The sequence below is a fragment of the Periophthalmus magnuspinnatus genome, chromosome 3, assembly GCF_009829125.3.
Source record: "Periophthalmus magnuspinnatus isolate fPerMag1 chromosome 3, fPerMag1.2.pri, whole genome shotgun sequence".
Taxonomy (NCBI): domain Eukaryota; kingdom Metazoa; phylum Chordata; class Actinopteri; order Gobiiformes; family Gobiidae; genus Periophthalmus; species Periophthalmus magnuspinnatus.
This window is the reverse complement of record NC_047128.1, coordinates 32,324,087-32,336,986: the sequence shown is the minus strand read 5'-3', so window position 1 is coordinate 32,336,986 and position 12,900 is coordinate 32,324,087. Positions and strand designations below refer to the sequence as shown.

Genomic DNA, 12,900 nt, shown 5'->3' with positions numbered 1-12,900 from the left:
ATGCAATAGATACCATTACTGCAAGCTTCCACCTCCCCTCCTCCCCTCAGTATCCTGCATGGTGATCTCATGTAGGGGAGTTGCAGAAGACTGTCAGTTCAGTTCAGTGGACCATGGGACATCGTGAGAGTTGGATGCCTTCAACTTTGTTTTCAACTACTGACTAAACTTTTTCAATTCAAATTAGGCAACTATGGCGTTAAAACTCCTTGATCCCTTGATTCTACATGAACAGCCCCTGAAGTGAATACTGGGACCTAACCATGAAAAGTAAAAGGAAACGAAAACAGAATCGGAGTTTAAATAATACAATGTTGGATTTAAAAGTAGACTCGCAGTGGAATTGATCCCCCATGTCACCGTCCTCTCCTTACCAAATGTCTCTTTTGGGTGATGGGCCCTACAAGTCTGCAGTGGCCCCTGTTCCCCCGGTGCCACCAAGAAGAAGGCTGCGGACCCTGGATAGAGGCTTGGACAGGAGGATGCGGCCCGGGGCAGGTTCATGGGGGCCCGGGGCTCCTGAGAGGCGGGTGAAGTGTGTGCTTGTGGGGGACGGAGCTGTGGGTAAAACCAGCCTGGTGGTCAGCTACACCACCAATGGATACCCTACTGAGTACATCCCCACAGCCTTTGACAACTTCTCAGGTTATTGTTTCTATGTAACTCCTGTTTTTGTTTTTTTGTTTTTTAATAACTTTTTTATATTTTCCTGTATTTACATAGGCCAACTCATAGATAAACCCCATGTTTACTCTTTAAATTGTCTTTCAGTGCTGCATGTTCTTTCCATTCCATCTTGTATTCTTAGTTACTTTTGTACCTCATTTATTCTTCATTTGTTATGTGTTTTTGTAGCAATGGTATCAGTAGATGGGCATCCTGTCAGACTGCAACTCTGTGACACTGCTGGACAGGTCTGTGCTCTCACTTTACTCTGGCCCAACTGTATTTTCTGCTATCTGAACTCAAATAGGAGATAAAGTACAGTAGACTGGCCATTATGTAGTTTGTGTGGGCCATGTTGCGCAAATATATTGTGTTATCTTTGTTTGGAAAAATATCCTGACCTACGGGAAGTACATTTCATAACTGTCTGGAAGTGATGAGGGTCTGTGAGCTAAATATATCTCAAGTCAATTGATTGTTGTCATAGGAAGTAACTTTTCAAGACAATGTAGTACAGTATTGTTCAACTAAATGTCTTCCTTCTGAGTCATGACCAACTTTGTTAACTATATTTATTCTATTAGTATTATTATTATTTGATCTGTTAAAGCTGTGGACACATTGTGAATGTTGTTTTTGTTTCTAGGATGAGTTTGACAAGCTGCGCCCACTGTGCTACACCAGTGCTGATGTCTTCCTGCTGTGCTTCAGTGTGGTCAGTCCTGCTTCGTTCCAAAATGTCCCTGAAAAGTGGGTCCCGGAAATACGGACGTACGCCCCTCATGCTCCTTTAGTCCTGGTTGGGACACAATGTGATCTCAGAGAAGACGTCAAGGTTTGTAACTTGAGGTGGAATTATCATGTGATCAGCCAACTTTTATGATCAGATCTAGTCTTTATTTATTCTACTGCTGTAAAGCCTACTTTTGTTTTTTTAGTTTGATATTTTTTACAGATCTAGTCAATGGGCATTTTGTTCAACAAATTGATCTTGCACAGCGTAGCATTATGTTTGTAATTAAGTAGACTTTTTTGAATAATAATAAAGCATAGCATAAAAAGGCATTAACAGGCTTGACAAAGCTTCTCAAAGTACTACACTGTAGTCACTATTCTTTCATTCATTTCATACTCAGTAGAGGGTTTGCCACCTGCTTCTCTCCAAGGATTGATTTTATTTCCTTGCCAGAAATCTTTAAATCACTAAAGTTAAACATATCCATCTCCAGGGAGACAAGCAGGTAACACCACCAGGCAGCGAAGTGATCCAATACAGTTTTATGTTGTTTTTCCAAGACATTTTGAGCAGTAAAGAAATCTGTAAATAACTAAATCTTAACTAAAGCTAGATGTGTTTAATGTCATACTGTGGAACATTGCAGGTACGCAATAACACTTTTATGGAGTGAAATGTTACACAGTGCACCTGTAACCTAACAATACTTTAAAATCAATATTTGGTTGTTACTACTTAATTGAGTCATTGTACATATATTTTAAAGGTTCTTATCGACCTGGCTAAATACAGAGAGCGACCGGTGGATCCAGCAGAAGCCAAGGACTGTGCGAGGGAGATTGAAGCAGTGACGTACATTGAGTGCTCTTCACTAACTCAAAAGAACCTAAAAGATGTGTTTGACTCCGCCATATTGGCAAGTCTGCAGAACTACAACTCCCAGAAGTCTCTCAGAGGGAAAAGAAAAAAACCTAAGAAATACAAACAGACTCCAGACAAGATGAAGAGTCTGTCAAAGTCATGGTGGAAAAGTTACTGCTGTATCACTTAAAATACATTACTGCTTCTAGTCAAACACTTTTTCCAAATCAGCCTAAAGGTACAAGAGGTGCCTGTGTGTGGCCGGAGGTATAATGGGACTATACAAACTCACAAATACAGTAACAGTTATAATACTGTAATAATTTCTATGTTGAATCCTACTGGGGCCAAACTGGAAAATTTCCTCTTTTGCTGATTTTGCATCTTGATATTTTAACACAAGTCATTATTTTAAATTTAACAGGCTTAAATCACATTTAAAGCATAATTTACATTTCTTAAATGTAACAATATGTGGTAGTACTTTTTGCACATTTTTGCATAGGTAACTGTTACTCAAATGTGAAACATTCATCTCATCATTAAAGTTTTAATGGATCTGAGCCATTTTGAGAAACCACTAGTTTTGGATTGTTTTTTTTACAGCGTCTGTTTGAGGTCTGAGGCTCTGATCATTCATGTAACATTGCAGACAAGTCAAGCTTATCTGTTTAAAAATATGTAAACCTATGGGCTCAATGTTCTGTATGTGAGGATTTTAGACATAAGAATATCAGTTCAAGTGATGAAATGTAATAAATTGTATTTTGTACTAACACTAATTGAAGGAGGACAGTCACAGTAGACCCTTCATTGCTTGGTACATGTGCCTCGTTGTGAGGCGATGTATGTTTGTAGCCTTATATTTTGGGATTGCTGGTTTTCTGCCAAAGATGCGGCAAATGAATGAACACAGTCTGTCTAACCAATGATGTAAGTGGGATAAATGTCCCGATAGTCCTTGTATTTGCTGAAGGAAATCTACAATTATTTAAGATAACATGCCTTAAGGAGGAGATGAAAATATCAGGTGTGAACTAATCAATATAAACTCACAAAAACTGCATTGTCAGCTCAAGGGGATGAGAAAGTAAGAGCATATGTTGATTATTCAAAAAGCAGTTCTGGTGGTCCTCATTTTTTGACAGATGTGTATGTGAACAGAGAAGTCCTTGAAAGTGAATGGTTAAATGGACAGATGTGTTTGTTGAAGTGATTCAGATGGGAAGTCCTGTACAGCTTGTTCATCATGGTTTATTTCATGAATCTATTAGCCTCTGAATTTCACACACAACTTGAATCATGTTTATTGTGTAAATAATTGTAAAATGTACTGCCTGTTTTATTGCCCAAATGCTATTGCTACATAATGTACTTAAACCACAAGAAATTCAAAGTTTGTGTTGTGTATTGTCGTGATTGTATTGTAATGTATTGCCAAGTGTGAGTCAAAAACATTGTCCATTGTTCTGTACCAGTTTGATACTCTGAGAAATAAAGATTATTTGCATTAATACATTTTTGATACATCATGTTTTTAATGTGCACCAAAACATTGGTCTTTTTACAAGTCAATTCAAGAATTAGTTTCTAATAATCTATGATTGTTAAAATGCAAAATTTCATTGCTGAAATGTATTGTAACAATCACAGTGAATGTGTGCTAAATATTCAAAGTCTCCAAATGAATGTTTCTTGCTCAGTCATTTATTTATAGACTATAAAATGTTGATTTCAGTTCTTAAGGCTCTTTGCACTCTATGTTCAGCTGATGCACTAATAATAAAAGGACTAATGTTGTGTGGAGTTTGGGGCACGAAAAGCACTGGCTCAGACAGACTCACACACTCGAGGCTCTGTGCACAAACTGTTGGCTCACAGGCCTGTGCGGGTTATGCAAGAGTTTTATTTTGAAGGAGTCATGTGACATTTAGTAAGTGTGGACTTGGGGAGCAGGGAGTTCTCTATATGTTACAGCCTAATTGTTTTCATTTAGACTCGTAACTTTTCCACTGGAAGGTTGCTACCTGCTTGTCTCCATGAAGATGTTATTGGACTGCCTGACATGTGCCACAGTATCGAATTAACCACATCTGTCTTGGTTATATTCAATTATAGGTGTTTTTATTGCTCAATATCTTTAAAAACATGCATTATTACTGTGAGTGGGGTTGCCTCTACACAGATCTGACCTGTAACTTAGCTCGGTACCATCACCTTCTTGCCTCCATGAAGATAAATACATTTAATGTCATACTGTCGAACATTCAAGGCAAAACAATAACATCTCCATGGAGAGAAACAGCAGGCATACCCTCCACCAGAAACAGTACATGGTGCATCTTTAATAAACCAATCAAATCTAAACATAGATCTAATCACCAAGAACATCATTCACTCTAATTTTTCTTTTCTCTCTTTGTGAAACTGACATGAGACAATTCACATCTCCATATTGAGAAAATCTTTGTATTTTTACTTTTAATCACTCATAAAACTCTGATGTTGAGTTTATCATTGTACATCTTTGTCTCCTTGTGTCTCTGTGTTACATAATGGAGAGGGTGGGGTGACTTCAGCGCTGACCCTACACAGGCGCAGCTGAAACAAAATCTTTAGAGGGTGAAAAAAGAGAGTGAAGCTGGGACAATGTGGAGAAAAAAGACAGCGACAGATGGACAAGAGCAGATAAAACGATGCAGTGTACAGAATGTAACAGGAAGTGCTGGGAAGTTCACTGAATTGGGTTATATATCGTCAACAAGTAAATAAACATAGACCTACATTACATTACGTGCATGTATAGCCTACAACTGTGCACTAATGGAACTAGATTTAGGAAGAAAATTTGGTGTAAAACCTGTGGCAGATGATTTGTGGAGGTATAACCTATTGATATTTGGGTTTAGAAGTTAGGAGTTCAAATAGGCCTGTGTAAGTTGCATCATTAGGGTAGGGCCGGTACAACAATGACTGTATATAAAGGTACAGTATGAAAATCTGGACCCCATTATGCAAATCCTTCAACATTAGATCAACAACCTATATATGGGTTAATATATGGGTTAAACCAGGTTAAGATGGTGGTTAGGTTAGGCAAGTTCTAATTATAGTCTATTTGTAGGCCTATGTCAATGCAAAGTATCCAAAAAGTATACAAACCCAACATGTGTGTATATGTTTTCTCTTCTTTGTCAAAGATAACAAGTACTTTTTGCCAATCCAAGCCCGAACACAAACATGTAAAGCATCTGTTGTAAAAGTAAACTGAAAATTCTATACGGTTGTTACAATGACAATACAACAATAACATTTACATTCATGTTCCTACACTTCCTACTCTATATCTTCCAGGCTTTGGGGATTAAAGAGTGATACTGGGAGGTGGGAGAGAGAGCAACCTCCCTCTGTGGCCTCTGAACCAGATGTAACCAGCTGGCACACACAGTCACCAGGCTTTTGGCCAGAGCTTTTGTCCTGTTTTCAACCACAAGAGGGGACACAAAAACAGAAAACAGGGCCCATGTGAGATTTAAAAACACATGCATGTCTCAGCCCTTAAACCTTTTTAGCCATTAATGAGGTGTATAAATCTGTGCATGGATGGGCTCTCCCACTGAAGACACAGGAGGAGTATGTGACAAAGGAGAGGTAATTACTGTGTGTTGTTGTCAGTATTAATGCAGAGGAGACAGTGGGAGAGGACTGTAACATTTAAGGAGCATCAGGGAGTCTATGAGTCATGGCAGACCAGTTCACTCAGAGGCCAACTGAATCTTAAATCTGTTACAAAATTGAGTTTTTCTTGTAAAGGGAGATGTTCTTTGAGTCTGTCACTATTTCTGTAGAAACATGATTTAGCTGATCTTGCCTATTCTGATAACACAGCCATAAATTGTTGTTGCTTGATGGAATTTTTATGGAGGACTCCTCTTTATAAGTCAGTATATTTTTCAACTTTTTTGTTTCAACCTTTGTTCACAAACTGAAACTTTATGGATATAAAACTATATGATAAATATTTAACACAGATACTATCCCACCAAACAAAGTAATCATTAGCGAAAAAGTTTAATGAAAGTTGTTATGTTCCTGTGGCTGTGTGTAATAAAAATAATATAATGAAAAAAGAGCTTTCTGTGGTCTCAATACACAACTAAAATCCTAGTACCTGTCACCAGTTATGAATTCTGTACACTGACCTAAAAAACTGGCTAATAAACTTGCAAAATCTCTTGTTTAAGGAAAGATTTATCCTCAAGATTGAAGATTTTATACATAAATCTATGACCTGGTTTAAGTCCAGTCTGCTAATGTTGCTGATCAAACAAAGGGCACAGTAGTTTTCCATCTGTTATCAGTGACGTTATAGCCCACAGATGCCCTAATCCAGTGTACTGTGTTCACAGGTGTGTTTGCCATACCTGAGCAAGAACATCTTTGGCACTTCCAAGTTAAATGTTCTAGTAAATATCCTCTACTTTGGTCTTATCTTAGTTTATCTTTCATTTGCAATTCCTCTATTGAGTAACACTGTTGGAGCTGCTACATATTTGATAAACTGTGTGTAATTTTCTAATCTAAAATGTGCCAGTGCCGCTTTACATTGTACAATCTCTGAAGAAACAAGCTGGACTGAGAGAAGAACAAGGACAGGAAGACCAGAAACTGCACAAAATCACAGGAAAATCCAAATGGGAGGGGAGGTTAGAGGTAAAGGAAGAGGACCGGATTTGTCTGTTTGATAAGCAGATGCTGATGTCATGTGGATGGTGTGTCTGCGTCTGACACATCAATAACACCTCCAGCAGCAGCGCCACAGAACATGCAGAGAGATTCATGAACATTTTCCAGATATCCATGCCACGTTTAGTTGTTGAATCAAATGTCCTTCTCGTGCTCGAGTTTATGCCACAAAAGGACCTTGAAGGACGACTAAATTTGACTTAATTTAAATGCCAATGTCTGACCACAGGAATGGGCCAGTTTGAGCACAGTAAAATGCATCAGGGCTGGACCAAAAATAAAAATGATGAATACCTCCAAATACAACCTGCTATTGTGGTACTTGTTTCTACTTAAAACTTGCTGACAGTGCAGTTGCATTTAAAATAGGCAGGATAATTTGTAAGCAGGCTATGTTGGATTATGACCACATGTACATCCATGAGCATCAGCTGTTTATAGGTTATGATCCTTTAGGGGAAGTCGACAAAGATGACAAAGTGTTTTGTTTCGGGCTCCAAGGTCTTAGGGGCTCAGAATTGGACCCTCTTCCTATTAATTTATATTAGAAGAGGCCCATGTGAGGTTTCTTGCCCAAGATCCCCAATTTTCTGTTGAAGGGCCTGATACCATACAATAAAAACAGAAATATTGCAGATTTTGCACTCACAGTATTCACTACTAAGAAAAATACCGTATCAGTCTTCTGTATATTGATTCAAGAACAGTTCATTTCATTTAATGTTTGCTATTGTCCCTGCACCAATAATAGTGATCCATAGGGTGCAATGAACAAAGGTAAGGTTAAGGTACAGATGAATGAGATTGAGGTATGGCATTTCACTATGTTCCCTCATAAGTGAAAAGAGAAAACCTGTATGTAGTATGTAGTATGTGGCTCTGTGTAATGTTATCGTTGATTTTTTTTTTTTTGAATCTTTGCTGCCACCTACAGGATTGCATGAACAACTGCAAAAAACAAAACAAAACACCATAGCACCAGAAAAAAAGAAACTTACAATTATTTAAAAAATGTATTTGTATGTACTTACATACTGGTCTCAAAAGAGTATGCACCAAATGTCACACTGAGTCACAATTACAAAGAAAAGCTTTTTTTCGATTACAAGTATTGAAAAACTATGTACATAAAAAGGGCATGGTGTTAAGATAGAACATGAAAACAAATGCACAGCCAAACAAAATGGTTTAACAGGTATCTCAAAGACTAAATCAACAGTTACATTGTATTGGTGCTTTGAAAGATCTATCCACTTGTAAATCATAGCACATCCACTGGCAGATACCTTAAGAATGTGCACAATATAATATTTTGTCTGGCCAGAAACAAAGTAATCAAATCATGGACATCTGCTGATTAGAACTATTAAAATCTGAGTTTAGACATAGCAGACAGATCATTTACAAATTTGAAACTAAATATCTGAACAGTCAGTGTCCCGCTGCAGTAGTCCTCTCATGTTCAACTTACAATACATTTGTCATTTGTTGCTGTCGTTCGTTTCCCATATACCCAATCTTACATACAGTATATTTATGTTTCCTCTCAAAAGCTGGTGTTTAACCATTTGGAAATGTATAGATCAGAACAGACTACAAAAACACAGGAATGAATGGTGACATGTGATGTGCTCAAATGCTGTTTCACAGAAGCCAGCCAGAAAAGGCTCATTGCTTTTTAAACCAAGTAAATGCTCAAAGGGAAAATATATCAAAATGGCTAATTTAACCTTCAGATGCTACTTCTAATCCTCCATTTGGGAGGGCTGGAGTCTCATCAACACACTCCAACTGCATCCCCAGTGGCAACCCAAAACCTTGACCAACACATGCAAAATAAGACAGACATCTTTCCAATGCTTCGTAAATGTTTTTACACCTGCTTTTGATTTGGACAGGCAAGTTTGATTTTAATATTAATCTGCAAGTCCAGTTTTGGATATCTACAAGAAACACAAAAAATGTGGCACTTTTAAACACATATATATTGTAAAATGCTCTGTACACATTTTGTCAAAATTGAACTGTCTACACAGCACCCCCCTTGTCAACTCATGTTGAGGTAAATGCAACAAAAACATAAAAGTGGTCAGGGCAATAAGGCTTTCATAGCTACAATATCATTTTACTTATACTGTTTCTTTCTAGTTACCAGAAAGATCGTGTCTATTACCCTGATGTATAAAAGGCGAAATATATCTGGCATTGTTACCAAGAAAAATAAAGTGGGCACTGAAGAAAATTTTTCGAAAAATAAATGTTGACGATGCAGTGTAAGCATACATTACTGGTCCTACAGGATGAGATCATGGTCTTTGAGGTAACAATCCCGTCTTGGATAGATGTGTATCTGGTGTGTTGGGGCGGTCTGGAACCAGTTGTTCTTCCTGGGATGTCTTTCCTGGTCATTTTAGTCACTCTTAACCTTTTTACTGTCATTCCCGTTCTTCTCTACCTCACAGTCTCCTGACTCCTCCTGGAGCTTCCTCTTTTTAGTTTCATCTGAGTCGCACTGGACAGCAGAGGGGTAGGGCTTGAAGGTAACTATCATACAGGTCATGTTATCACAGCCTGTCCCGTCTCCAGACGTATCAGGAGCCAAACAATGATCCAACAGCTGCAATGAAAACATTACAAGTTATAAGAAAATACAGTTTCTACTACAATCAATTTCAAGTAACAACAGTAACAGCTTTTTTCACCTCTTCAACTATTGATGACAAAGATCTTGTTTTATCACTCTGGTCTGGTTTCATCCTTTCACTAACAAAGTCAACAACTTCCTGACTGCTCAACACATTCCTGTGAACATAACCCATAAAATGCATGTTATTCTTCAAATATATTTAAAATGTGAAATATTTCTGCTTACCAAATTCCATCGCAGGCAATGACCATGAAGTCGTGCTCCTCATTAAGAGTCAAAACCTTGATGTCTGGCATAGCAGAAATCATCTGCTCCTCTGGAGGCAACGCCTTGTTTCTTTTGTAAAAGTGATCACCTAGTGAATAAAATGAATCTATTAGTTTGTTTATCTCTGTTAATCCTAAAAATGCAGCACTGCTCATTTTGCATGGCAGTTACATGTAATACATTAAGTACAAACAAACAAAATGTGTAGTGTGTATTCTAAGATGCCTGCTGAAAACGACACCTGAGAAAGATAGACTTTTTACCAATAGCTCTGGACAAATTGAGACCCCCATTGACTCTGCCGTCCATGGTCACCTTTCCTCCAGCATTTTTAATACGAGCCAGCTCCAGCTCATCCTCTGGCTTGTGGTCATATGACATATCTACAGCTTTTCCTGTGGCACAATAGTAGAAAGAAACACCCAATATAATCACAAAGTCAAGATATCCACAAAAAACAAATAAAATGTAAATAATAATAATAACAAAGAAGGCAAAGCCTTACCGCGCTCAGAAACCACACAGCGAGAGTCTCCAGCATTAGCTACAATCAACTGCTTTCCTCTGATGAGCGCCACAACAGCTGTGGTGCCACTGTCTGAGCCAGGCTGGAAATACAAATAAGATTAATGTTGAAACCCTTTTTAATATTTTGAACTACAACAAATATTTAGACAGATGAGAAGTACCTCTTCTTTTCCATCCATGCCTGGTAAACACATTTCTTCTTCATCCTCATCCTCAGAGTCTTCCTCTCCCTCCTCTGTGTCCTCCTCTTCCTCTACCTCAGTGCTTTCCCCTTCCTCACTTCCATCCTGAGAAAAAAATTGAAATAAAATGCACAATCAAGCACACTCTTGCACAATTATGAATAGAATGGATGTCTCACCTCTTCATCACTGCCCTCTTCTTCCTCTCCTTCATCTGACTCCTCACTGTCGTCAAAAAATCTGGACTTTGAATCTCCACCAGTCTTGGATGTCAAAGAGGAGCATGAAGGGCCTGCATCACCCTCTACCTTACCAGCCTTCTCTTCACCATTAGAGCTACCACCGGCCCCATCTAGTAAGAACAAAAATGAGTATTTGTGAATTTAACTTAAACTCGACTGTGAATAGCTCCTGATTATATTTTTAGTCTCCAACCTGCATCACTTCCTGTACTTGCGGCTCTTCGACAGGCCCGCACTTTAGACCCACATGCTTTTCCACAGCCTTCACTGGTTTTTCCATTGCTCTCCTCCTCCACTTCTCCATTTACACCCTCCTTCTTTTGCCCCTCACTGCCACCTGCCTCTTCTCCAGAGGCAGCAGCACTTGCTTTTTTAGCTGCAGCACTATAACAGAAACAGCAAAAAGAAAATTGTTTAACTAATCATGTCAAAATAAAAGTCTTAGGTTTTTGCTTAATATGCAAATATGTAAACACTCTTCACTATAAACAATATATTGTACCTCCCAGCATGTTTAACTGCATTGCGATTTTGGCCATATCGTACAAGTAACTCCTCAATAGTCATGGTTGCTTCCTCATGAAGCAGAGCTGCCTCTTCTTTGTCCACTTTTGAAGCAATAAGCAGTTGAAAACATTAGCAAATTATTAATACAAAATAAATTCTTGATCAGTCGTTTATTAATTTCTTCAGCACTTACAGTCATCTTCCTCAGCGACTTTCTCAGTAGGCGGCTCTTCAGTTGGTCGGCCAGCGATCTGCACAAGCTCCTTGATGACTTCTTCTGTGGTCATTCTGCAGTCAATAGCCAAGAACGCGTCTTCAAGAGCCTATAGAAATATCAGAGGTTTAAAAATATACCTGTGATGAATAAGGGAATACTTTATTTACTAACTTTTTGTAGTTTTCCATCTTTATAAGCCTTCTGCTCTTTGATGATATCTGGGAGATACTTTGAACAATACAAAGCCACCTCCTCACCTAAAGAAAAACATTGTCATCAGTGAGTTGTTGAGCATACTTTTTTGCAACATCAAAAAATGAAAAGAGTTGTACAGCATGTCAACAGTATCTACGTACAGTATCAAGAGAGACCTTTATGTTTTTGTTTTTTTTTACCTCCATGTCCATCATAAACAGAGAACATAGCCGTGTCTTCATCGAAATCTGGAATACAGTTGTGAGCATCCTGCAAAACAGTGTGCAAAACTGAATTTGTAGCGGATTATTGAAACTTGCTGTTGCACATGCCTAAAGTCACAATCAACTGTTTGTGTAAAAGTACAACTAACAAAACTTTGAAAAAGAACAGTGTAAATCACATTAAGGTGTAGCAACGTGTAACAGCTAATATCAGCAATTTTCATAAGGAGACAACTATAAATAAAATGCAGATGTTTAATCATAATTTCATAAATGCATGTTATTGACCATTAGATGTACGCCTCACCTCCATTGACACACGCCAGCCTTGCATGGCAGAGAAGCCGTAGCTCAAGTTGTTGTTGCCGCCATCGGAGGAGGTCTTGCAAGTGTTGGGTTGTGACAGATAAGCCCCCATGATTGTGAGTTACTATGGCTTTAAACCTGAAAACACCCCAAAACACAACTAGTTAGGTCCTAAATATATCGATACACCTGCCACCCGGGATATGCTGGATAGGTACAGTTGCTAACTGGCTAATGTTAGCAACACAACAACAAAAAGTGAATGCATCAGCTAGCCCACATCATAATGCTAACGAGAGCAACCCGGCTAAACTTCCATTGTAAGGTCTGTCCACGCCATGAACACGGCTGCGCACTGGGACAAACTACATATGTTCAGCACAGACGACTATTTTACCTGTCTGGGAGAGCAGGGAGAGCTTATGAAATGATCCTAAAAAGAGTTATTCACATAGGACTTATTGCACGTGTGAAAGCAAATGCCGCTATCAACACAAACCAAAAGCAGCATAAGCCGTTGAGGAAGTGAGTGATGTGCGCATGCGCATTTGGTCCTGCCAGGGAGCGCGCATTTCT

At 38.6% G+C, this 12,900-nt stretch overlaps 2 protein-coding genes across 2 annotated transcripts; one reads left to right on the top strand and one right to left on the bottom strand.

Annotated features, from left to right (window-relative positions):
- Positions 1-84: 84 nt before the first annotated feature.
- Positions 85-3,780, top strand: rhoua (ras homolog family member Ua). Its single transcript, XM_033991741.2, has 4 exons — positions 85-645; positions 856-914; positions 1,313-1,501; positions 2,169-3,780. The coding sequence occupies exons 1-4, from the start codon at positions 354-356 to the stop codon at positions 2,451-2,453; spliced, it is 825 nt and encodes a 274-aa protein (XP_033847632.1). The 5' UTR covers positions 85-353; the 3' UTR covers positions 2,454-3,780.
- Positions 3,781-8,009: 4,229 nt separating this feature from the next.
- ppm1g (protein phosphatase, Mg2+/Mn2+ dependent, 1G) lies at positions 8,010-12,859 on the bottom strand. The gene is made up of 14 exons (XM_033987177.2): positions 12,722-12,859; positions 12,326-12,462; positions 11,995-12,064; positions 11,771-11,856; positions 11,576-11,705; positions 11,378-11,483; positions 11,069-11,259; positions 10,813-10,985; positions 10,613-10,738; positions 10,429-10,531; positions 10,187-10,318; positions 9,882-10,011; positions 9,712-9,811; positions 8,010-9,626 (listed from the first exon to the last, which is right to left on the bottom strand). The coding sequence occupies exons 2-14, from the start codon at positions 12,434-12,436 to the stop codon at positions 9,420-9,422; spliced, it is 1,665 nt and encodes a 554-aa protein (XP_033843068.1). The 5' UTR covers positions 12,437-12,462; positions 12,722-12,859; the 3' UTR covers positions 8,010-9,419.
- Between the last annotated feature and the right edge of the window lie 41 nt (positions 12,860-12,900).

Excerpts from the sequence above, each read along its gene's own strand:
- rhoua (XM_033991741.2), top strand. The coding sequence starts at position 354 with ATGTCACCGTCCTCTCCTTACCAAATGTCTCTTTTGGGTGATGGGCCC. Across the intron at positions 646-855 it reads AGCCTTTGACAACTTCTCAG|CAATGGTATCAGTAGATGGG; the intron begins GTTATTGTTTCT and ends GTGTTTTTGTAG. Across the intron at positions 1,502-2,168 it reads ATCTCAGAGAAGACGTCAAG|GTTCTTATCGACCTGGCTAA; the intron begins GTTTGTAACTTG and ends TATATTTTAAAG.
- ppm1g (XM_033987177.2), bottom strand. The coding sequence starts at position 12,436 with ATGGGGGCTTATCTGTCACAACCCAACACTTGCAAGACCTCCTCCGAT. Across the intron at positions 11,484-11,575 it reads AGTCGCTGAGGAAGATGACT|TGGACAAAGAAGAGGCAGCT; the intron begins GTAAGTGCTGAA and ends TTGCTTCAAAAG. Across the intron at positions 10,532-10,612 it reads GCATGGATGGAAAAGAAGAG|CCTGGCTCAGACAGTGGCAC; the intron begins GTACTTCTCATC and ends TTGTATTTCCAG.